The sequence below is a fragment of the Mangifera indica genome, chromosome 1 (assembly GCF_011075055.1).
Source record: "Mangifera indica cultivar Alphonso chromosome 1, CATAS_Mindica_2.1, whole genome shotgun sequence".
Taxonomy (NCBI): domain Eukaryota; kingdom Viridiplantae; phylum Streptophyta; class Magnoliopsida; order Sapindales; family Anacardiaceae; genus Mangifera; species Mangifera indica.
The window spans coordinates 28,425,121-28,451,259 of record NC_058137.1 but is presented as its reverse complement, the minus strand read 5'-3'; the positions used below and the strand labels follow the sequence as shown (position 1 = coordinate 28,451,259).

The window sequence follows — 26,139 nt, the reverse complement described above, 5'->3', positions numbered from 1 at the left end:
ATAATAGAAAAATAAGTATTGACCATAGATGAGTTAATGAGTCAAATTACCCATGCAATACGATCTTTTAAGCTCATGCATGTAACTTTGGATCAGAAGATAATTCAAATCCATCTCGAATATGACTTAAATGATGTGTTATTCATTTCATTAGAATCTGGTGTTTTTCCATTTCTAACCAGCTTATTCTACACGGTGCATAAAATATATCTCTGCTTTTTCACTTTGAATGATGGCAGGTGGACGACTAAAATAGATAGTCAAGGCTTTTGTGCGAATTAGAGAAAATTTTGGTACCCAAAATGACTTTTAGCTTCAGCAATGCCACTGGTGTCAATATTTTAAACCTTTATGTTCAAATGACGCAACATTTAGTACCAAAAGATAGATATTTCAACATACAGAAATTTTAAGTTCATATGTATTTGCTGTCACAGAATCTTGATCTTTGACTCAAAAAATAAATAGAAACAGGGGAAATATAGAAAAAAATGTATGAGATGAGAAATGTATGAGTGCTTTTCTTCATTAAACAAATTAGATAAATTGAAAAGGGAAAATAGGGAGCACAGATTCACAGTTTAGGTTAAACTCACTAACCTCTGACATTATTGAATTCATTTAGTGAGACCAAGACTTTGTGCCTGTTAAATTATTGAAGAAGACCTCTACACCAATCCTCACGCTCTAGAAAAATTTAATCCTTTTATGACCAAATTATGGTTATACTAAATCAGCTTATCACGTTCACAAATTATTTTCACAAGCATCGTAATCACAAAAGAGATAAGAGAAGGCCTTCTAAAAGCATAGTATTAGCATTGGTCACATATATGTTCATCTTATCTCTAAGCTTGAATTGTTCAAAGCTTCAGATTTTTAACTAGTTAAGTATCCAAAATTCCTGTACTGTACTCTAAAATAATTTAGTTTGAAGCATTTCAGTTTTATATCGCAATTCCTGTACACCTTACATTGATATAGAGCCTACTCCTATTTCTGTTAGATTTGAATCCCTATCTTGCATAAGCAAATCAAAGCAGGATCCCCTTCTCTTGTAACAGAATGCCTTGTATCATATAGATACAGTTTATCATTTTAATCATCTAAACTCCCTTTTTCAACATTAAGCTTTCGCTTCAGCGTGTGGCTTACTCTTCAAATTATATTCCCAGATAGTATATTCTGCTTGCCAAATCTACGGATGCTTAGTTTAAGAGGGAACTCACAGGATCTTGATCTTTGACTCAAAATAAATTGAATTTTCCAGAAGTTCTGAATTTTCTTCAAAATTTTAAGTTTATAAGTATTTGCAGTCACAGGATTTTGATCTTTGACTCAAAAAATAAATAGAAAGGAAACAAATAATGATAACCATACACATATCAGCCTTATCATATTATGGCCAATCTATGTTCTCTTTCGCAGTATCTATGATCATTTGGGGTTTTGCTTTTGCTTGCAACTTGTTCAAATTGGATTATCTCACGCACTACAAGAATTTTTTTTCCCGTATAAAACAAAACAAACTAGATAGGATGTGAGATTGGAAATTAACATAGACAATATTGCTTTCTAGTTAGTAGGCCAAGACTTACAAACTTTTTTATTGTCTTATAATTAACATAGACAAAGCAGGTTTATTTTAGATATATTGACTATACCAAGTCCTAAATAATGTTTCTTGGAATGTATATGTGAAAATCAAGACTAATCAATTATTCATGAAATAGTCCTTACTCCAACAAAGTATTTACTTTTTCTACTAAAATCATCTAGACAACGAGTTTCATGGCCAGAGAGGTGAAGAGACAAAGACAACAATGAAAGGAAAGGTCATCGAAGATGGAGATGGTAGCTGGAGAGGTGAAGAAAAAAAAAATCTTAGGTTTGGGGGGGGGGGGGGGGGGGGGGGGGGGGGGAGAAAGAGGGAGAGGAGGATGTGACTTTTCAAAACTAAAAAACTTTAGGCAAATGTGAAGTTGTTAGTTTCTAAAACCTATGGAGAATTATAATAAATTATATAATTTTTAATAATATTATTAAAATGACGATTTTACTTTTATATTGAATTAAAAATTTTAACAGAATTCAACTAACGGTTGGGATTTTGGATTTTTTAAAGTTGGTAGGTGGGGGTTTGGAATTACATCAAACCTTAGGTGAGAACAAGTCTTTTGGCCCTTTATATATATTGACTATTCCAAGTCCCAAATGATCTTTGTCTTCATCTCTCAAGCTTTATTTGATGTCAATTGGATGTCCGACTAAGTGGAGAGAGTCACCAGAGAGAGAGGAAGCTTTCGGGGGGAAAGGTTGCCAATAATAGAGGTGGAGTTTGAAAACTTAACCTTGAGAGAGAAATGTCATTTTTTAAAACTTAATCTATAAGAGAAATGATTAGTTTTTACGGTTTAGGGGGAGAAAAAGAAATAAAATTTTAAGGGGTTGAGGTTCCTTTAATTTTAACCTCTTATGGGTAAGTAAATGAGAAATAGTGTGAAGACCCTTTTTTAAAGTTGGTAGGTGGAGGTTTCGAATTACATCAAACCTTGGGTGGGAACAAGTCTTTTGGCCTTTTAGATATATTGACTATTCCAACTCCTACATAATATTTCTTGGAATATATGTGTGAAGACCAAGACTAATCAATAATTCAAGAAGTAGTCCCTACTCTGAAAAAGTAATTTACTCTTTCCAAGAAAATAATGTTGGAAAGTAGTTTGTATAATGATTTAGCTTTAGCATCAATATGGTCTAGTCATGCTAACTTATTTTTTTGCTTTAACTTTTTAATAAAATGGGATAACAACACCAAAAATTATCAAACTATCACTTTTTTTTTTTAAAATACTGACCTTTCTATAATTTTGATTGACGGTATCTTACAAACACAATTATAATTATTTATTTTATTTTGTTTTGAAAATAAGGTGATTAATTTGATACCTTCAAGTAGTATCTTTAATAGAAAAACTTGAATAATTTATTCTTTTAATTAAAAACCAAAGATTAATTCAGTACCTTCAAATATTGTTATCCCATTTATATTCATATAATATAGAAGTATGCACTAAGTAGTGTGGCCATACTATAGTATTATATATAGGTTCAATATATATTTGAACAAGAGAAATTATTTTTCTTATCAAGTTCACAAGAATGAAGATTTTCATAGACAATATGCCGGAAATCACAAATTCAACAAAATAAGAAGAAAAATGTGATGTAAACAAAACCACTTATAAGATTATTAGTGATTTAAAAAAATAATTTAATTAGATTGACAACATAAAAAATTCTTATATATTATTAAGATAAAATATATTTTAGAAAATACACAAATCAAATATTTAACATTATATATGATAGTTTAACCAATTACAATACTAATTTATAACCGATAATATTTTAAAAGTATTTAAATAAAATAATATTTTAATAATTTTTTTATTATTTCAATCAAATGCTATAATCATTAGTACATATTAAACTTTATTAAAATTAATAATAATTTATATTTAATAATATTATAACACAATTTAATTTTGTAATAATCTCTATTTTTTATAAAATATTAATAACACCGAACAATTAATTATTTTATGCTATTCAAAATAATTAACAAAAAAAAAAAGTTAACGATAAACTTATATCATTTAATTTTAGAAAATCTTAATCGGCATTTCACACCCTCTCTCACTCAAGGTATTCTAGGCCCCAAATAAGCTATCAGGTGGGGTCAACTCTCATCCTATTTTAAATAAATTAGCACTTAAATTTTGAAAGCTACATGATGGATGATGCTTCTGTCGTTTGAAAACAACATAAGTAATTTATAAGAAGTTTACATATAGTTGACCATGACTTTAAATTAGTTTCTGATGTAGTGACTCTCCATTTTTCCTCTCTATATATAATGATACATCTTCCTGTGATTTCATCATAATTAAGGAAAGATGGGTTGTCTAACATGCTATTATCAACTTCTTTTCCTCCAATTTTTCCTTTTTTACTCTCAAACTTGTGCAACACTTTGTTCTCATTGCCAAATTGTTGCATTACTCCAGTTCAAGCAACTCTTTTCCTTCAAAAACACTTCTACCTCCTATCTCTATTGTGAATATAATGATGTCATTTCTTATTAAAAAATGATGTCTTGGAAAGAGAATAATGATTGTTGCTCTTGGGATAGGGTCACATGTGATTTAGTAACTAGTCATGTGATTGGTCTTGATATTAGTTGTAGTTGGCTTTATGGAAATATCCCTTCAAACACTAGCCTCTCTCTTCTTCCTCAATTGGAAACACTTAATCTAGCTTTCAATGATTTTAAACTCTCTGAAATTTCCCCTGATTTTGGTCGAATAACTAGTTTGATACACCTTAATCTCTCCTTTTCAAACTTTAGTGGTCATATTCCATTTGAAATCTCACATTTGTCTAAATTGGTTACACTAGGCATCTCAAACAACTTCTGGATTGATAGTTTTCTTGTGAGAATTGAAAGACCAATTTTCGAAAGTCTAGTTCAGAATTTGACAGTGTTAATAGACCTTGTTCTTGATGGTGTGGACATTTCCTCCATCGTGCCTAGTTCGATGAAGAATCTCTCTTCCTCTCTAACTTATCTAAGTCTATGGCATTGTAAATTGCAAGGGAACTTCCCAGTTGATGTCTTTCGCCTACCAAATCTACTGATCCATCAATTAAGATCTAACTTCAACTTGACAAGTAATTTCCCCAAAGGTAATTGGAGTACACCACTCGAGTATTTGTATGTCTCCAACATGAGAATGCTTGAACAGTTACCAAACTCAATCAGCAATCTCCTGTACTTGAGGAAATTGGGTCTTCGGAACTGCACTCTACAGGGATCAATTCCTCCAGCACTTGGAAATCTTACGCAACTTACATATTTGAGTCTCTCGTGTAATAAATTCAATGGTCAAATACCATCATTTCTTTCAAATCTTGCCAATCTTCAAGATTTATTTCTGCGTGACAATAATTTTATTGGTCAATTTCCCGAATTGTTTTTCAACTTAACACAACTTCAGTCTTTAGACTTGTCAAGTAATCAACTTATTGGCCTAATACCATAAGTTCTTTCAAACCTTGCCAATCTTCATGAATTAGAACTTCGGAACAATAGTTTTATTGGTCAATTTCCTAAATTTTTTTTCAACTTAACACAACTTCAGTTTCTAGACTTGTCGAGTAATCAACTCACTGGCCCAATTCCAGTTTGTTTTGTTAACTCAGTGCAACTTTCTTATCTCTACTTATCAAGTAATCAATTAACTGGTCTAATCCCAAGTTCAATCTTTGAACTTGTGAGTCTAACAGTCCTTGATCTTTCTTCAAATAGTTTAAGTGGTATTACAGAGTTTCCCATGTTTTCAAAGCTCAAAAACCTTCGGCACCTTTCTCTTTCTCATAACAATTTGTCTGTGATCACTACCAGATTCAATGTCAACTCATCATTTCTTCAACTTGAATCTTTGTATTTATTCGCTTGCAACATTAGTGAATTCCCAGGTTTCTTAAAAAGCCTAGATCATTTACGTGAGCTAGATCTTTCTAAAAATAAAATCTGTGGTCATATACCAAACTGGATGTTGGAGATTGGAAATGATGCTTTGTCCTGGCTAAATCTTTCCTACAACTCTCTCACAGGCACAATCCAACTTCCATGGAAAAATCTTAAATATCTAGACCTTCATTCTAACATGCTCCAGGGATCGCTTCCAATTCCACAAACTTACTTGAGCTTAATTTCACAGTCAAACAACAATTTGACTAGGGAGATACCAAACTTCATCTGTAGTATGAGATTCATTGAAATTTTAGATCTGTCAAATAATAGTTTAAGTGGTAACATTCTGGAATGCATGGGAAATTTTAATAGTCTTCATGTGTTAGATCTGCGGAAGAATAGATTTAATGGCTCCATTCCAAGAACATTTGCAAGAGGAAACAAGTATCAATTGTTCAAGGCTCGAAGTTCTTGATCTTGGAAACAACAAGATAAATGACACATTCCCATATTGGTTGGGAAATCTTCTAGAGCTACAAGTGTTGGTTCTTCGTTCCAACAAATTATACGGTTCTAATTGGGGTTGTTCAAAGACCAAAAATTGCTTTCCTAAATTGAAAATCTTTGATCTCTCCAACAACAAGCTTAGTGATTTCTTGCCAGCCAAGTATTTCAAAAATCTTAATGCCATGATGGACTTTGGTGAAGTTGAGAGGAGGTTGCAATACATGGGCGAGGATTATTATCAAGATTCTGTGATGGTAACATGGAAAGGATTTAAGCATCAACTAGTGAAAATTATCACTATTTTCACTACCATTGATTTCTCAAATAACAATTTTCATGTAGAGATTCCAAAATTAATTGGGAAGCTTCATGCTCTTCGTCTTCTCAATCTTTCTCAAAACAACCTAATAGGCTGTATCCCACCATCTAGCGGGAATATGCGTGACTTGGAATCCTTAGACCTTTCTTCAAATAAGTTAGTTGGGAAAATTCCTTGGCAATTGACCAAATTGAACTTTCTTGGATTTCTAAATTTGTCAAAAAACCATCTCAATGGACCCATACCTCGAGACAACCACTTCAATACCTTCTCAAACAATTCATATGATGGGAATTTGGCATTATGTGGATTTCCTCTGTCAAACACATGTGAAACTTATGAGAAGACACCACAACCACTCTCAAAATCAGATGATAGAGAATCTTCAAATGGTTTTGGTTGGAAAGCAGTGTTGATTGGCTACGAATGTGGAATGGTATTAGGAGTTACGATGGGATATCTTGTGTTCTCAACAGGAAAGCCTCTGTGGGTTATAAGGATTGTTGAAGGAAGACAACCTAAAAGGAGAAGACTGAACAACAAACGTGGAAGAATAAGCACTTAGTTGATTCAAAAAGTTCTCATGGGTGAGTATTAGTGCAAACTAGCTTGTTGATAATATGCAGTATATTATTTTTCTCTTGCTTTGAATCTTGTGTAATCTTTTTTTTATACAAGCTGTTGATCGCTATGTAGTAAATCCTTTAATAAAACGTTGAAGTGTGGACTCTGTTGTGTGTTTTTTTTTTATTATTTAAATTAGTTAATCTCATCAAACAACGTAACAATATATAATCAAATATTCTTATTTTACATTCATTAACATTTACAGTCATAGGAAACCTTAAAGTAGAAAATTAATATGAAGTCATGACTCATGAAGAACTGATAGAATTCGTATTCCTAAATATTTATGTTTATTGAGTGACATGGATATTTTCTATTAATGAAAACTCTTCTCATTGTTCTATTCAGCTCATTCTCCTTTGTTCTTAGCATTCTTTCCATCAAATTAATTGTTTACATTCTGGGAACCGTATGAAATTGATAAGGATTGTATCAGAGTCCTCTGCCTCAATCCTCACTGCATCAACTTAAGAACAATTTCTGCATTTCAGACTAATACAAGAATGTTTAATAACCACAAATTTGTCTTATCATCTATTCATTTAATTTCCTTCTCAACAGTTGCAATTAAGAACTGTCAAAACCTGAGAAACTTTGGACCAAACATCCTTCAACAACAATCTGCTCTGTCCATAACTCCACACCCTGCATTAATTTTCTGCATTTTCCATGACAAAAAACTCTGAAGAGAAGGGTTTAGTGTGTTGTGTATTGGTCGGTGAGAAAGAGATTCACCCTTAGAGATGTTTGTGTATATGAATTGCGAAGGTGATGAGATGAATTTAGGCCTCCTTTGGAAAAGGAAACATGACATTCTGATACATGCTACTCCCTCTGCATTTCAAGAAACAGGACATTCTGTTACAATTGATCAGTGAAAAATAGTACCCTTGAACATACTAATTTCTTCTTCTCTTCAACCTTCTCACAGTCATTCGTTGCAACTGTTCAACCATCTGTACAAACCGTTGTGGTTTTCTTGTTCACTCGGTCAACTATTCAATTAATATCAGCATTTACAAAATCCTGTTTGCGTAATTACCAAATAAAGAGGAATATTAAAAGTAAAATTTAAAATATAAATTCAAAATAAGGTTAATGCGACACTGACTGAATTAATGCCAAAAGTAGTTGGAGAGTTTGACTTAAAAAGAAAGAAATTTATGTGAACTTTAGTTGAAAAATATTTTGAGTCTTAATCTCTGTTTGTTTTTCAGATTTGTCCGCAGTTCTACCACCGGAAGTTCCAATGCTGCAGCCATCAATGATACACAGGAGCACTCGTTGGTACCAACTTACCAATTATTGTAGAATTTCGTATCAAATTGTGGTTCCATAAAGTCAATTCATCTTGGATCTCATTTGGTATACATACGCGAATGATGAATAAACTCTTCTCTCGCATCATCCAGGTAGATGCTTTTAGCATTACTTGATGCAATCCTTGAATGACATCCAACCCCCTTTATCTTGTTTTCAATACAAAATTTCTTGTTCGATATGGAAGGCTGCTTGGAACAGAATTATGCTACTTGCTGGGCCCTGATGGTGGAACTGGCATTTTTGGGGGGAAGAAAGCGGCCCCCTTTTGCGGCAGAGTGGAACCCTCCATAGCAGATTTCCCAGAACATACGAATTTCTTCTCCCCTTGAATCTTCTCACGGTCATTTGTTGCAGTTGTTCAACCATCTGTATAAGCCATTGTGGTTTTCTTGATGGGAATACAATATATCCCATGGCAATTGGTAAATTTAAACTTTCTTCAAGTGCTAGATTAGTCTCAAAACCGAATCACAGGGCCAATTCCACAGGCACCCCAGTTTGATGCCTTCCCAAATACTGCATACGCTGAAAACTCGGGATTGCGTGGATTTCCTTTGTCAAAAGAATGCAGAAGTGATGGAACACTACAACCACCCTGAATATTAGAAGATGATGAAAAGTCTTCAAGACAGTAAATGGAGAGAGAGCCATGTTTGTTTCCAAGAAAGTAGACCAAGACTTCAAACAAGCTAATTAAAATACACTGGATGTTTGTGCAGAAATTGTCTCAACTCATGCCCCTTGGTTCATGGAGATGACAATTACACGATAGAAAAATACTGGAAACTAACAGCCACCTAATCAATAAGCCCTTCCTATTTCTTCAATACAAGCTTTTTCTGTTTATAATGGCCAGATTTTCCACATTATATATAGTCTCCATGGCAAAGTTTACGAAGTTTCAGCTATGGCGTTCTATAGCAAATTAATTTTTGCGTTTAACATTCAGTGTTAAATGCTGAAAATAATTTGAAGTTTAACTTATTACCTTCAAAATTTTAAGTTCATAAGTATTTGCAGTCACAGGATCTTGATCTTTGACTCAAAAAATAAATAGAAAGGAAACAAATCAAGATAACCGTACACATATCAACCTTATCATATTATGGCCAATTTATGTTCTCTTTCACAGTACCTATGATCATTTGGGCATTTTCTTTTGCTTGCAACTTACCTGTTCAAATTGGATTATTTCACGCACTACAAGAATTTTTTTTCCCGTATAAAACAAACTAGATAGGATGTGAGATTGGAAATTAACATAGAAAATATTGCCTTGTAGTTAGTAGACCAAGACTTACAATCTTTGTTATTGTCTTATAATTAACATAGACAAAGTACGTTTATTTTAGATATATTGACTATTCCAAATCCTAAATGATATTTCTTGGAATGTACATGTGAAGACCAAGACTAATTAATAATTCATGAAGTAGTCCTTACTCCAAGAAAGGTATTTACTCTTTCCATGAAAATCATCTAGAAGACAAGTTTCGTGGCTGAAAAGGTGAAGAGAGGAAGATGATGACAATCTAAGGTGGAAAGGGGAGGTCGTTGAAGACGGAAATGGTGACCAAACAGGTGAAGAGAAAAACGCTAGGTTTCAGAAGGGGGATTGTGACTTTTCAAAACTGAAAAACTTTAGGTAAGAGTGAAATTGTTAATTTTTAAATCCTAAGGGAAGGGAAATTATAATAAATTATATTTTTTGAATATTATTGTTAAAATATCGATTTCTCCTTTATATCTAATTGAGAATTTTAATAGAATTTGATCATTGTTGAGACTTTGGGTTTTTAAAAGTTGATAGATGGGAGTTTGGAATTACATCAAACCTTGGGTGGGAAAAAGTCTTTTGGCTTTTCAGATATATTGACTATTCCAACTCCTAAATGATATTTCTGAGAATGTATATGTGAAAATCAATACTAATCAATAATTCATAATTCATGAAGTAGTCCTTACCTTGGAAAAGTAATTTAGTGTTTCCAAGAAAATAATGTTGGAAAGTAGTTTGTGTAATGATTTAGCTTTAGCATCAACATGGTCTAGTCATGCTAAATTATTTTTTTCTTTAACTTTTTAATAAAACGGGATAATAATATTGAGAGTTATCAAACTATCAATTTTTTTTAATTGAAAGTACTGACTTTTCTGTAATTCCGATTGCAGGTATCTTACAAACACAATTAAGATTATTTGTTTTATAGTGTTTTGAAAGTAAGATAATTAGTTTGGTACCTTCAATTAAAAAAAAATAGTGAAATTAATTATTCCAATAGAAAATTTTCAAAGTGTAATACCTTTAAAATAAAAACTTGAAAGATCAATTCTTTTAATTTAAAAAAAAAAAAAGAGATAGTTCAATACGTTCCAATATTATTATCTATTAATATTCATGTAATATAGAAGTATGCAGTAGTATGGCCATATTATAGTATTATATATATTTGAACAAGAGAAAGTGAGATTAAACAATACATGAGTTTACATTTTTCTTATCAAGTTCACAAGAATGATGATTTTCATAGACAATTTGCCTGAAATCACAAATTCAACAAAATAAGAAGAAAAATGTAATGTAAACTAAACCACATATTGGAGAAAAAAGATTAAAACTAGAGATAAATTGCATGTGATCGAACGAGATGGAGACATATAATTGTTTTCTTGTCAGTAGACCAAGACCTTGTGCTTATTAAATTATTGGAGTCCTCTACCCTGATCTTCAAGATTGTTTATATCATCTATCAATTTATTTTGTCTTTCAAAAATTGTAATCAATTGGACTTTTGCTTCCACGCATGACATATTTGTATGTGAACGTAGGACTTTCATTATTGGAGAAGTCATGCACCCCATTCTACACGGCATCAATTTAATTGTGAACAAAACACATGGACTTGGTAATTTTGTTTATTTGACCAAGTACACAGATGTGTTTGAGAAGAGAAAACTTAAAACAAACACATTAAACATCATTAACTTCTGCATAAGATATATCTCAGTTTTTTTATTAGTGATTAAAAAACAATTTAATTATATTGACAACAAAAAAAAATTCTTATATATTATTAAGATAAAATTATTTTAGAAAATACAGATATCAAATATTTAACATAATTTAACCAATTACAATACTAATTTATAACCAATAATATTTTTAAAACATTTAAATAAAATAATCCTTTAATATTTTTTATTGTTTCAATCAAATACAATAATCATTAATACATATTAAACTTAATCATACATAATAATAATTTATATTTAATAATATTATAAAACAACTTAATTTTGTAATAATCTCAATTCTTTTATAAAATATTAATAACACCCAACAATTAATTATTTTATGCTTTTGAAAATAATTAACAAAGAAAAAAAAAGTTAATGATAAACTTATATCATTTAATTCCAAAAAATCTTAATCAACATTTCACACCCTCTCTCACTCAACGTAATTCTGGGCTCCAGAATAAGGTATCAGGTGGGGTCTACTTTCATCCTATTTTAAATAAATTGGCACTTTAATTTTGAAAGCTACATGATGGATGATGCTTATGCCGACTGAAAATGACATCAGTAATCTATAAGAAGTTTACATATGGTTGACCAAGACTTTAAATTAGTTTATGATGTAATGACCCTCTATTTTTCCTTTCTATATATAATGATACATCTTCTTGTGATTTCATCATAATTAAGCAAAGATGGGTTGTCTAACATGCTCTTATCAACTTCTCTTCCTCCAATTTTTCCTCTTTTATTCTCAAACTTATGCAACACCCTGTTCTCATCACCAAACTATTGCATTACTCCAGTTCAAACAACTTTTTTCCTTTAGAAACACTTCTTCCTCTGTTTGTGAAGATAATCATGTCATTTCTTATCCAAAAATGATGTCTTGGAAAGAGGATGATGATTGTTGCACTTGGGATGGGGTCACATGTGATTCAGTGACTGGTCATGTGATTGGCCTCGACCTTAGCTGTAGTTGGCTTTATGGAAATATTCCTTCAAACACTAGCCTTTTTCTTCTTCCTCAATTGAAAACACTCAACCTATCTTTTAATGATTTTAAACTCTCTAAAATTTTCCCTGATTTTGGTCGAATATCTAGTTTGACACACCTTAACCTTTCCACCTCAAACTTTGGTGGTCATATTCCATTTGAAATCTCACATTTGTCTAAATTGGTTACATTAGACATCTCAAACTACTTCGGGAATGATAATTTTTATGTGAGAATTGAAAGACCAGTTTTCGAAAGGCTAGTTCAGAATTTGACGGTGTTAATAGACCTTGTTCTTGATGGTGTGGACATGTCCTCCATCATGCCTAGTTCGATGAAGAATCTATCTTCCTCTCTAAATTATCTAAGTCTCTGGGATTGTAAATTGCAAGGGAACTTCCCAACTCATGTCTTTCGTTTGCCAAATCTGCAAGTGCTTTTGTTAGGAGCTAACGCTAACTTGACAGGTAATTTTCCCAAAGTTAATTGGAGTATGCCACTCAAGATTTTGGATGTCTCTGACATGAGCATGTCGGAACAGCTACCGAACTCAATTAGCAATCTCTTGTACTTGAGGGAATTGTATCTTGACAGCTGCACTCTACAAGGATCAGTTCCTGCAATACTTGGAAACCTTACACAACTTACATCTTTGAGACTCTCAAATAACAAATTCAATGGTCAAATACCATCATTTCTTTCAAATCTTGCCAATCTTCAGGATTTATTTCTTCATAAAAATAATTTTACTGGTCAATTTCCTAAATTTTTTTCTAACTTAACACAACTTCAGTCTTTAGACTTGTCAAGTAATCAACTGACTGGCTCAATACCATCATTTTTTTCAAACCTTGTCAATCTTCATGATTTATATCTTCAGAACAATAGTTTTATTGGTCAATTTCCTGAATTTTTTTCCAATTTAACACAACTTCAGTCTTTAGACTTGTCAAGTAATCAACTCACTGGCCCAATTCTAGATTGTTTTGTTAACTCATCGCAGCTTTTTCATCTCCACTTGTCAAGTAATCAATTAACTGGTCCAATCCCAAGTTCACTCTTTCAACTTGTGAGTCTAAAAGACCTTGATCTTTCTTCTAATAGTTTAAGTGGTATTATAGAGTTTCACATGTTTTCAAAGCTTAAAAACCTTAGGTACCTTTGTCTTTCTCAAAACAAGTTGTCTGTGACCACTACTGGATTCAATGTCAACTCAGCATTTCCTCAGCTTGAATATTTTTCTTTATCTGATTGCAACATTTGTGAATTCCCAGGTTTCTTAAGAAGCCTAGATCATTTATATCACCTAGATCTTTCCGAAAATAAAATCCACGGCCATATACCAAACTGGATGTCAGAGATTGGAAAGGATACACTGTCCTTGCTAAATCTTTCCCACAACTCCCTCACAGGCACAATACAGCTTCCATGAAAAAATCTCATATATCTAGACCTTCATTCTAACATGCTCCAAGGATCGCTTCCAATTCCACAACCTTACATAAGATTACTTTTAGTGTCAAACAACAATTTTACTGGGGAGATACCATACTTGATCTGTAACATGAATTTCATTGAGATTTTAGATCTGTCAACTAACAGTTTAAGTGGTAACATTCCAGAATGCATGGGAAATTTTAGTAGTCTTCATGTGTTGGATTTGCAGAAGAATAGATTTAATGGCTCCATTCCAAGATCATTTGCAAAGGGAAACAACTATAGGACCCTTAACTTCAACAACAATGAATTGGAAGGGTCAATTCCACAGTCATTGATCAACTGTTCAGCACTCGAAGTTCTTGATCTTGGAAACAACAAGATAAATGACACATTCCCATATTGGTTGGGAAATCTTCCAAAGCTACAAGTTTTGGTTCTTCGTTCCAACAAATTGTACGGTTCTAATTGGGGTTGTTCAAAGACCAAAAATTGCTTTCCTAAATTGAAAATCTTTGATCTCTCCAACAACAAGCTTAGTGGTTTCTTGCCAGCCAAGTATTTCAAAACTCTTAATGCCATGATGGACTTTGGTGAAGCTGAGAAAAGCTTGCAATACATGGGTGAGAATTATTATCAAGATTCTGTGATGGTAACTTGGAAAGGATTTGAGTATCAACTTGTGAAAATTATCACTACTTTCAGTACCATTGATTTCTCAAATAACAATTTTAATGGAGAGATTCCAGAAGTAATTGGGAAGCTTCATGCTCTACATCTTCTCAATCTTTCTCAAAACAACCTAATAGGTTGTATCCCACCATCTATTGGGAATATGAGTGATTTGAGAAATCAATGGTACTGAAATTAGTTGGTAAAATTCCTTGGCAATTGACCAAATTGAATTTTCTTGGATTTTTGAATTTGTCAAAAAACCATCTCAATGAACCCATACCTCGAGACAACCACTTTGATACCTTTCCAAACAATTCATATGATGGGAATTTGGCATTATGTGGATTTCCTTTGTCAAACACATGTGAAACTTATGAGGAGACACCACAATCACTCTCAAAATCAGATGATGGAGAATCTTCAAATGGCTTTGGTTGGAAAGCAGTGTTGATTGGCTATGGATGTGGAATGGTACTAGGAGTTACAATGGGATATCTTGTGTTCTCAACGGGAAAGCCTCTGTGGGTTATAAGGATTGTTGAAGGAAGACAACCTAGAAAGGAGAGAAGACTGAACAACAAACGTGGAAGAAGAAGCACTTAGTTGATTCAAAAAGTTCTCATGGGTGAGTATTAGTGCAAACTAGCTTGTTGAAAATATGCAGTATTTTTTTTTCTTGCTTTGAATCTTGTGTTTTTTTTTTTTTTTGTGCAAACTGTCAATTGCTATATAGCAAATCCTTTAATAAAATGACAAAGTGTGGACTCTGTTGTGTGGTTCCTTCTTATTATTTAAATTAGTTAATCTCATCAAACAACATAACAATATATAATCTAATACTCTTATTTTACATTCATTAACATTTACAGTGATAGGAAACTTTACTTTAAAGTAGAAAGTTAATATAAAGTCATGAATCATGAAGAACTGATAGAATTTGTATTCATAAATATTTATGTTTATTGAGTGACATGGATATTTTCGATTAATGAAAACTCTTCTGATTGTTTTATTTAGCTCATTCTGCTTTGTTCTTAGCATTCTTTCTATCAAATTAATTGTTTACATTCTGGAAACTGTATGAAATTGTTGAGGATTGTATCAGGGTCCTCTATCTCAATCCTCACTGCATCAACCTAAAAACAATTTCTGCATTTCAGACTAATACAAGAATGTTTAATAACCACAAATTTGTCTTATCATCTGTTCATTTAATTTCTTTTTCAACAGTTGCAATTAAGCACTGTCAAAACCTGAGAAACTTTGGACCAAACGTCCTTCAAAAACTTTCTGCTCTTCGTTAACAATTGTATCCTTAGAAAGCTCTTCATTAACAACAGTTGCAATTAACTCCACACCCTGCATTAATTTTCTGCATTTTCCACAACAAAAAACTCTGAAGAGAAGGGTTTTAGTGTAATATACAGTTTTTGTATAAAGGGAAAAAGGAAACAAGTATACTTTTTGATAAGAAGATATGAAGAGATATTAAGAGTAAATAGATATGGTTGCAAAACAAAAATTAAGGAAATTATGTGTTGGAGGATTATAAATAAGGATTTTAGGATTTGATGGATTTTTTTTAAAATAGAAAGAAGGGATATGATTGGATTGATTGAGAGATAAGAAGATATTGATTGATTTTAATTAAAATAGTATTTATCCCTTTGAATAAATTTTTATTGGCTATAAAATTATTTCTCTAAAAGTTTAGACCTCATAAGTAAATCAACAATATTAGTTTTTATTTTTATACTTGGCAATTGAAAAAGGGAGAGGTGTAAAGTTATTTGGATCAACAAAAAGGGTTGGAGATTTAAGTAAGTTTAATCTTTCAATTTTATTTTATTTAGTTAAGTTAAATTTAGATTTAAATTATGTTAGCATCATAGTTAGGTCAATAATTGTGTTTGTGCATATTAGAAACTAAAAATTCTGGACAGTTTGTTATTCTATCTTTATTAAATGTTTTGATGAAGAAATTTATTTTATTTGCAATCGAAAAAGTTTCTGGAAATTTTATAACATGTGTTTTTAATTATAGCAAATTTTCGTGAATTTTTGATAATTACAGAATTTATTAAAAATCTTATAGCTATGACTGTTCAATAGAAAAAAATCTGCATTCTGGCAATTTGATGATCTGAATTTCTTGAACATTTTGACAAAGTATTTGAACTCAATTTTATCTGAAAATTTTTCTGCAAATTGTATTATATGCCTATTCATACATGCCCAAATTTCATAAAGTTTCAATGCGTATAGAAATTTTTAAAAATCAAGAAATAAGGGCTGTCCAGTAAAGATCTGGTTTCTTTGACAGTGTTGATGTGCTCTCTTTATTGAACGTTTTGAAAACGAAATTTAACTTTGTTTCATTTGAAACTTTTTGTCAATATTTTACTACATGTCTACTTTAATTTGTCCGAATTTTGTGAATTTACCATGAGTGAGTAATTTATTAAAAATCTTGCAATCATAACTGTCCAGTAAGAAGTTTGTATATGCACAGTTGGGTTTAATGGAGTTTAGTATGATTTAACACTAGGGTGATGATTTGTAAGGTTTATAGGTTTTTAATGGATACTTCTAAGATTAAGATCTGATAGTATTAAGTTTGAATTATGATTGCTAGGACAACGTGAAGATATTGATATCTCGTTGGTTGATTAAAGGCATAGTTAGAAATTATTGAGGTAAGTAAAAGCTTACATAATACGTAATGATTTTTGCTCTGTATGAAAAATGTTTATATGGTTATTTATGTTATAAAATTCTTTTACTATGATTGATAAATTATGTTATGGTTTTATTTTAGAAGTATATGATCTTGTTACCTAAAATACTTTCGAAAAGTGTTTTGATATTTTTCTATAGAAGAAAACTTATGTTATATTATATGATTATTAAGATAAAAATATTTGAAAGAATTTCTTGAATAAAGTTTATGCTATTTTTCAGAGATAAAGATTTCTTAGAAAAACAAGTTTTGTAAGATTATTTTGCCAAATGTCCATAAGATTTATGGATCGATAAATATGACCGGATCATAAAACATCCAGGGACATATGTTGAATGATGAAAGGTCTGCGGACCAATTATGAATATGAACATAATGAAGGGTCTGCGGACTAATTATGAAAACGATGAAAGGTCTGCGGACCTATTATGAATATGAATACGATGAAGAGTCTGCGGACCAATATGAATAAGAATATGAATTATGAAAAGTCTGCGGACTTATGATGAATATGAATAAGAATCGAACCAAGTCACCACGAATGTAGGTGACACTATGTGACAAAGGCTAAGTACAAATTTTATGTTTTTTTATGAGTAATGTTTATGAACTATTTTAAGATTATCCCTTATGATTGATATAAAATATTTATGTTTGTTTCTCCTTAGGATAATGACTATGAACTTGTTTATATTGTTTTTTTTCTTAAAATTTGTGGAAATGTTTTAGTTCCGTTATAGTTAAGGAATATCAAGGGTTTTATTTATTTATTTTGACTAATTATTTTGAAAATAAAGACGTTTTATGATGTTTATTTATTAAAAAGTTATGTATTATGTTTGTTTTTATTTACCGAGTTGACGGCTCACTCCTCGTCTCCTTTATTTTGCAGAATAAGTTTTCTAGATTAGCTAGGAGGGGTGGAATAAAATGAACTCAAGCTGAGTTGGGAGATTGAAGAGTTTTGATGTCTAGATTTTATTGTTTATGAATATTGTAATTGTGAATTATTTATAAGACATTATTATGTTTAATTATTTTTTTCTTTTGGGGATTATTTTTGGCAAGAATAAGAATATTTTATGCTATAGAATTATTTCTTTTAGAATGAAGTCATGGATTAAATTAGTTTTGCATTTTCAAGTGAGGTTAGAATCTAGGGTGTTACATTTAGTGTGTTGTGTATTGGTCAGTGAGAAAGAGATTTACCCTTAGAAGGCTCTTCATTAACAATTAATCCTTACAGTTTTCTTTCTAAATAAAAAGAGAAAAATACAGAGATAGCAAAAATTAATCTTCATGATTTTGTTATAAGAGTGATTTTATTTAATGTTCATGATTTATAAGAAATAAAAAACTGACAATAGAAGTAATAAGTTCAGAAATTAACTGTATTTTGTAGAGCAGAAAAAGTAGTAGCTTACCATCAACTTATGTCTTACAGCACTTCAAAGCAAAAAAAAAACAAACAAAATACTATTTCCAAAAACAATTGAAGCGCTTTAATTTTATGCTTTGATGGAAATTTGGATTTACCATGAAAGCTTCCTTGTAATAGTCTGCTGAAAGATAATATATAGACCATGCTGATTCAATCGGTTGGGCTCCTTGCTCTTGCCAAGCAACTGTCTCTGAAAAGAAAAGAAGCTTGAAAATCCAATGGAGTTTATATTCAGATTCTCGCAGAAGCATGTATAAAAATGCATGCTATAAATGTCAAAACACTAACCTTGTTATGATTCTAGGCCACACTCTTTCAACCGTTATTATAAACCATAGAGGTCTTCATGTTGTGAATATAATATGTATTCAATATGGCGACTCAAATTCAAGAAAGGCGTTTCAGATGATGAATTGGGAGTTTCAATATCAAAATAGGTGTTATGGTGAGGTGAATGTGCATTCTAGGCATCCTAGCAAGTCAAAACGAAGTCGTTTCACCAATTGTTCATTGGTCATTCCAGAAGGGTTTTGACCATTTGTGAATTCATTACTAAGTTGAGAGAGACTTATTTGCATGGTTAGAGTTTTATACTTTTTATTCAAGAAGCTTATCAATCCCCTGCATTCTATTTGTAATTAAAATTCAGTATAGTGAACTTTACTAACAAGCAAGTAGAATTCTAACCATTCTAGTTTCTTAACTGTATTCGAAAATGTCTCAACTACATTTACATTGAACTTTTGATGTGTTAACTTTTGACAATTATAATATATTTTTATTTCATGTTGCGAGGACGGGGTAGAGGACCGATTGATTATATCAATAGTCTGGTCAGCACCAATGTCTTGGTCTATTGAGTTCAATACATTGTGACTATTTTCCAATGCTCAAATTTATTCTCATATATAGATATGAAGATTGTTTCATATGAATAAAAAATACCACTTCTAAATGCATTATTCTATTTCTTTCTCTTGGATTTCCTTAAGTCATCATAGGAAAAGAAAAAGAAGGATCTTAATTGCTGGAACTCGCTTTCTTGGTTGTTTATGTAGAAAACTAGAATATGTGTGTGTGTGTATATATATATATATTTAGAGTTGACATTTGATAACATTTCTATTCCAACACTAGGATGAATTTTTAGTTACTAACTATTCTTCTTGCCATCTTCAGTGATTAGAGATGTTTGTGTATATGAATTGTGAAGGTGATGAGATAAATTTAGGCTTCCTCTGGAAAAAGAAACATGACATTCTGATGTGACTTGCTAAAGATCCTTTGAACTTAAAGGAAAGCAGTATGCTCTAGTCCTGCCATTTTCAGTGATTAGAGATGCCTGTCAATATGAATTGTGAAGGTTATGAGATGAATATGAGCTTCCTTTGGAAAAAGAGAAGCACACAATAGCAAAAATTTAATACATGCTACTTCCCCTGCATTTCAAGAAACAGGACATTCTGTTACAATTGATCAGTGAAAAATAGTACACTTGAACATACTAATTTCTTCTTCTCTTCAACCTTCTCACAGTCATTGGTTGCAGTTGTTCAACCATCTGTACAAACCATTGTGGTTTCTTGTTGTGAGTACAATATATCCCATGGAAGTGCCTAAAACCAATCCGCATCCATAGCCCATCAAAGTAATTTTCCAATCAAACAACCTCCATACATTGTCTGCTATTATTGGTGATGGTGACTCATCATTATTACAGGTCTTTGATAATGGTGGACCACACAACCCAGGGTTTCCAATGAAGGAGTCATTTGGAAATGTTTTGAATTGATTTCCTTGAGGTATAGATCCCACAAATAGGTTGTAAGAAAAGTTCTATACTGAAAGATATGATAGATTCATCAATTAATTAGAAATTTTTCCTGAAAGTCAGTTGAAAATAAGGTCTAATGGCTGAAGTTATGTAAAATTTTCTATTAATGACGGACATGACCTGTCAAGTGAGAAAAATTGAGGACTATGAGTGAATCAAACTTTCCAATGGCTTTTGGAATCGATTCTTGAAATTGGTCGTTTGACAAATCCAAAGCTGTCAAAGTGATTAGAATTTTGTGTATAACTAGGCTAACTCCTTTCAAAGTGAAAGTAATAGAATAATAAGAATAAAAAATTGACACCATATATCTGAGTCCAGCATTATTTTTATCCCTGCAGCATAGCTTTAAAATTTTCAAATATCTTGTTGGCAGATTTCCAGTGAATTGATTGTAAGAAAGGTGAAGGATTTGCAACTTAGAGAAGGCAGAACTGGCATCAGGATCACCAATAGGACATCTCAAGACAACTACTTGCAATTTTGGAAGATTTCCTATCCATGCAGGAAATCTGTCATTAATGATGTTTTTTCCGACATCAAACACTTCCAACCTCAAGCAATTAGCCAAATGGGGAAATGGTCCCTCCATCTTATTACCATTAAGGTTAACATATGTGATGTAGCGTGTTGAATTGAATATTTGAGGGATTCTACCACTGAAGTTATTCATTCCCAGATTCGAGACCCATAGATCGAGAAAATTTCCTAAGCACTGGGTAATTGGTCCACTCAAGCTACTATTAAGCAATTCCAAATATTGAATAGATGTTAAGCTGCAAAACCATGAAGGGATCTGTCCAGAGATTTTATTGTTTGCACCTTTTCAATGTGGTTGTTTTTGCTCAAAAATCGATTTGATTCGGATGAGATTTCTAGTTATCAAAAAATTAGAGTTGACTGGTTTCACATTTGAGTGTTAAGTATGACTCAAATACCTGAATGACCCAAACCATCCAATTTAGAGCACTTTGATCTTCTGATATCTCTTCGTTCTACTCTTGACACAAACAATCACCTATTTCTCATTAAAATTCAAATGTTGGAGCCGGATTTTGATCCAAGACTTTGGGCCAATTAAAATGTGCTCAGGCCCAAGAAGGAGCCCTTGTGCAAGAAGAAGAGAGAGAGAAAGGTAGAGTCGGGTTTTTGGTGTACTGAAAGTACATCACTACCGCTTATGGAGGAGCCCTTGTGCCATTTATATTGTTGGCACAAATTCTCTTTCAGATACTTCAAATTGGCAGCAATTATTGGATGGCTTGGGCAACTCCTGTGTCTGAGGATGCGAAATCACCTGTTGGGGGCTCTACCCCGATAATTGTGTATGTTGCATTGTCTGTTGGCAGTTCCTTTTGCATCCTTAGCAGAGCAACACTTCTTGCAACGGCTGGATACAAAACAGCCAGTATTCTCTTTAATTAAATGCATCTTTGCATTTTCCGTGTCCCCAAGTCCTTCTTTGATGCGATCCCAAGTGGACAAATTGTAAACAAAGTGTATATGTATCTTTCTCTGTGATATCAGGTGATTGAACATTGGCAGAATTGTATTTAAAATTATCTTCTCTGCTTGGGGCAGAGTAGCACTTTTCTGTCTTTTCTTAATTCTGTGAAGAACAATATTATACCAGATATTGAATTTTCTTCCTTTTTGTGCTTTTAATTGTATATGCTTCCACCGATCAAAGTGCATTGGACATGAACTTTCCATATCAAGTTGGGGCTTTTGCATTCTCAATAATCCAGCATCTAGGAATCATTATTGTGATGTCTCAGGTTGCATGGAAGGTTTTTTTTATTTTATCCCTGTGTTAGCCACCAGCATTTGGTATCAGGTAATCCTTCTGCTCTTGGCGATTCTTCTGAAGCTATTCCAAATTATGGCTTCAAATCAATTCTCCTATGCGATCTTGACTATTACTGCATGGTTTTCTGTATTGTCTTTTGTTTTATTTTGTTTGTCAATGAGAATTGTTGATGTTCTAGATTATGCATTACCTATAATTGCTTGTAAAACAGATGCCGTTACAGAATTTCCAAGGAAGAATCACAGAAGAGTTAATATAATGTGAGTATGTTAAGTCTGTTCATTGGGATATTTTCTTACCATTTTCCGATGTGTGATTTCTGACAGTGATATAATTTTGCAGCAATATTACATACCTTGGCATGAGAACTGTCACGGTTAGTTGGAGTATGCAATGCTCCAGTGATACAGCAATTTGCTGAAACAATTTCAGAATCAACAACTATCAGGAGCTTTGATCAAGAAACAAGGTTCCAAGACACAAATATGTGGCTGAATGATGCATATTGACGACCCAAGTTTCATATTGCTGGTGCAATGGAATGTCTATGCTTTCACCTGGATATGATGTCTTCTATAACATTTGACTTTTCTTTGATTTCCCTAATTTCTATCCTGAAACGTTTAATTGATCCGGGTAATTGATTCTGCTATCTTATTGGTAATCTATTTGGCTATTGACAATAAATCTCGAAGAAGTTATTAAGGGAACATTTTTTTTGTTATTTTATTTTTAAAGCAATTGCTGGATTAGCTGTGACATATGGGCTCAATCTAAACATGTTACAAGCTTGGGTCATATGGAATCTTTGCAATCTTGAGACCAAGATTATTTCAGTTGAGAGAATACTTCAATACACTTGTATTCCTAGTAAGCCACCTCTTGTAATAGATGAAAATCGGCCCGACCGTTCTTGGCCGTCGCATGGAGAAGTTGACATCTGTGGTCTACAGGAAACTCTACTGGTTTTATACTTCCATTCTCTCATTCTTCTGTGACAGGCATACCAATGATTATGGTTTGGGTGTAGGTCTGCTATGCCCCACATATGCCTCTTGTGTGGCGAGGTCTCACTTGCACTTTCCAGGAGGGATGAAAACTGGCATTGTAGGGAGAACTGGAAGCGGTAAATCTACTCTCATTCAAACACTTTTTCGGATTTTTGAGCCTGCAGCTGGTCAGATTATGATAGATGGCACCAGTATCTCATCCATTGGACTGCATGATTTGCGGTCAAGTCTAAGTATCATTCCTCAGGATCCAACCATGTTCGAAGGGACTGTTCAAAGCAATTTGGATCCCCATGAAGAATACACAGATGAGGAAATTTGGGAGGTGGGTTGGTTTTAATTTGATTGTAGAATCAAATTTATGTGCAGTAATTAAAATGGGATGCTAACATTTGTAAAAATGGTTTTAGGCTCTGTATAAGTGCCAACTTGGAGATGAAGTTAGAAAGAAGGGAGGGAAACTAGATTCCAAAGGTCCGTCTCCTCTTCTTCCTGTTCTGTGATTTGTAAATTTTTTGAACTTAAGGCACCTATATTTTATTGTATATGGTTAAATGGCATTTGCAGTTACTGAGAATGGAGAAATTGGAGTATGGGTCAGAGGCACTTGGTGTGGTCTTGGTGTTTGATGAAGCTATCGCATCTGTTGACACCGCTACAGAAAATCTGATTCAACAAACTCTCTGGCAGCACTTTTCAGACTTCACAGTCATGACAATCGTTCATCGCATAACTTCTGTTATTGATAGCGATATGGTTCTACTTCTAAAAAATGGTTAGGATAGTCATTGAATTTAATTTACCAATAGATTTGTTAGTGTGACATATTTTTGATTTTTCATTACATCTCTGTGTAAGACTTATCAAGGAAAGTGATGCTCCGTCAAAGTTGTTAGAATATAAGTCATCGTCCTTGGCACAGCTTGTAGCAGAGTACAGTGTGAGATCCAATTCCAGTTTTGAGAAGTAACAGGAATTCGAAGGTGAAACCTTTATAAAACACAGTTCGGATGAGTTTCTTTATGATGACAAAAATAGTTACTGTGTTAATTTTGATTATGTTGTGAAAACAAAAAGCCAGAGATCTTGAAGATCCAGTTAGAAGTTGTTAGTGTAATCTTAGTGATGCTTTATTACAGATTATGTACACTAGTAAACTTTTGATCTCAATAATCTACTTGAATGCAAATCAGAGTTTTTCACATTTCAGTTTCTGTTGTGTGCATAGTATTTGATGTGTAAGATCTCTGTTTATGATAATGCAATATTATAATTTGACAAAACCTGTGAAAAACCACATCTTTAAAGTTAACTATTGAGATTGAAATGAAGAGTCCAAAATCATATAAATTTAACACGAAGAGTCAACATTTTCTGATGTGGGATTTAAGTCGCATATCTACTATCTGAATAATCAAATATTCAAAGTTCCTGCAATGTACTCTAATTAAGTAGTCAAAATTCCTGATGTTTGAAGCATTTCAGTTTATAGAAGTGATTGATATTTCTGTACACCTTACATTGTTCTGGGGCTTACTTTATCTCTACTTTGAATTCCCTCAAGACAGAATCCTCTTCTCGCACAAAATGCGGGGGAAATAATTAACATCTGTCAGCATTGTGATAATGAGCCCTGTCCTGTGAAAATATGTGAACATGAGAATGCCAATGTATTGTGAAATTAATTGACCAAAACTTGATGAGGGTGGTTGTAGTGGTCCATCATCACTTGGAAGCTTGAATGCTCTTGAACTTTTAGACCTCCCCTCCAATAAGCTTGGTGGAAAAATTCCATGGCAGTTGGTAAATTTAAACTTTCTTCAAGTTCTATATTTGTCTTGAAACCAGCTCACGGGGCCCATTCCATGGGCACCCCATTTTGATACCTTCCCAAATACTTCATAAGCTGGAAACTTGGGATTGCGTGGATTTCCTTCGTCAAAAAATATAGAAGTGATGGACCACAACAACCACCCTCATTATTAGAAGATGATAGAAAGTCTCGAAGTGTGATACCCTTAGGCGAATCCCACATCGACAAAGCACGGAAGAGATGCTGGGTCTGTCTATGTATCCCACATTGGTTAGTGGTGAGAGAATTTGAGTGGTTAAATAGCCTGTGAACTCCTTAACTGTTAAGACGCGTTTTGGGTTGTAAAGCCCAGAAGCAAACCCATGATGGACTGTGTGTCCAAAGTGGACAATATCTTGACAGTGGGCCGGGTTATTGGACCAGAGATGTTACAAATGGTATCAGAGCAACTCCGCGTGTCCTCTTGAACGATGGTGGGACAAACCTCAGCGAGGACGCTGAGTCCCGTAAGGGGGGGTGTATGTGATACCCTTAGGCGAATCCCACATCGACAAAGCACGAGAGAAATGCTGGGTCTGTCTATGTATCTCACATTGGTTAGTGGTAAGAGAATTTGAGTGGTTAAATAGTCTGTGAACTCCTTAACTGTTAAAACGCGTTTTGGGTTGCAAAGCCCAGAAGCAAACCCATAATGGACTGTGTGTCCAAAGTGAACAATATCTTGACAGTGGACCGGGTTATTGGACTAGGGATGTTACACGAAGAGAGTAAATGGAGACACAAACATATTTGTTTCCAAGACAGTAGACCAAGACTTCATACAAGCTAATTAAATTACACTAAATGTTTGTGCAGAAATTGTCTCAACTCATGCCCCTTGGCTCATGGAGACGACAATTACACGATAGAAAATTACTGGAAACTAACAGCCACCTAATTAATAAGCCCTTCCTATTTCTTCACTACATGCTTTTTTCTGTTTATGATGGCCAGATTTTCCACATCACATATAATCTGCATCAGCAAAGTTTATAAAGTTTCAGCTATGG

At 32.9% G+C, this 26,139-nt stretch overlaps 3 protein-coding genes and 1 pseudogene across 3 annotated transcripts; all 4 read left to right on the top strand.

The window, feature by feature from the left end:
- Positions 1 to 5,946: 5,946 nt before the first annotated feature.
- Positions 5,947 to 6,930, top strand: LOC123197413 (receptor-like protein 33). Its single transcript, XM_044611750.1, has one exon. It carries the CDS (start codon positions 5,947 to 5,949, stop codon positions 6,928 to 6,930), a length of 984 nt encoding a protein of 327 aa, XP_044467685.1.
- A 5,113-nt stretch (positions 6,931 to 12,043) lies between these two features.
- On the top strand, positions 12,044 to 22,122 carry LOC123210787 (receptor-like protein 7). The gene is made up of 2 exons (XM_044629268.1): positions 12,044 to 15,067; positions 20,834 to 22,122. The coding sequence occupies exon 1, from the start codon at positions 12,215 to 12,217 to the stop codon at positions 13,760 to 13,762; it is 1,548 nt and encodes a 515-aa protein (XP_044485203.1). The 5' UTR covers positions 12,044 to 12,214; the 3' UTR covers positions 13,763 to 15,067; positions 20,834 to 22,122.
- On the top strand, positions 13,895 to 15,045 carry LOC123197339 (receptor-like protein 33). The gene is made up of 2 exons (XM_044611628.1): positions 13,895 to 14,576; positions 14,639 to 15,045. Exons 1-2 carry the CDS (start codon positions 13,895 to 13,897, stop codon positions 15,043 to 15,045), a joined length of 1,089 nt encoding a protein of 362 aa, XP_044467563.1.
- Positions 21,715 to 24,486, top strand: LOC123197260 (annotated as a pseudogene).
- Positions 24,487 to 26,139: the final 1,653 nt, after the last annotated feature.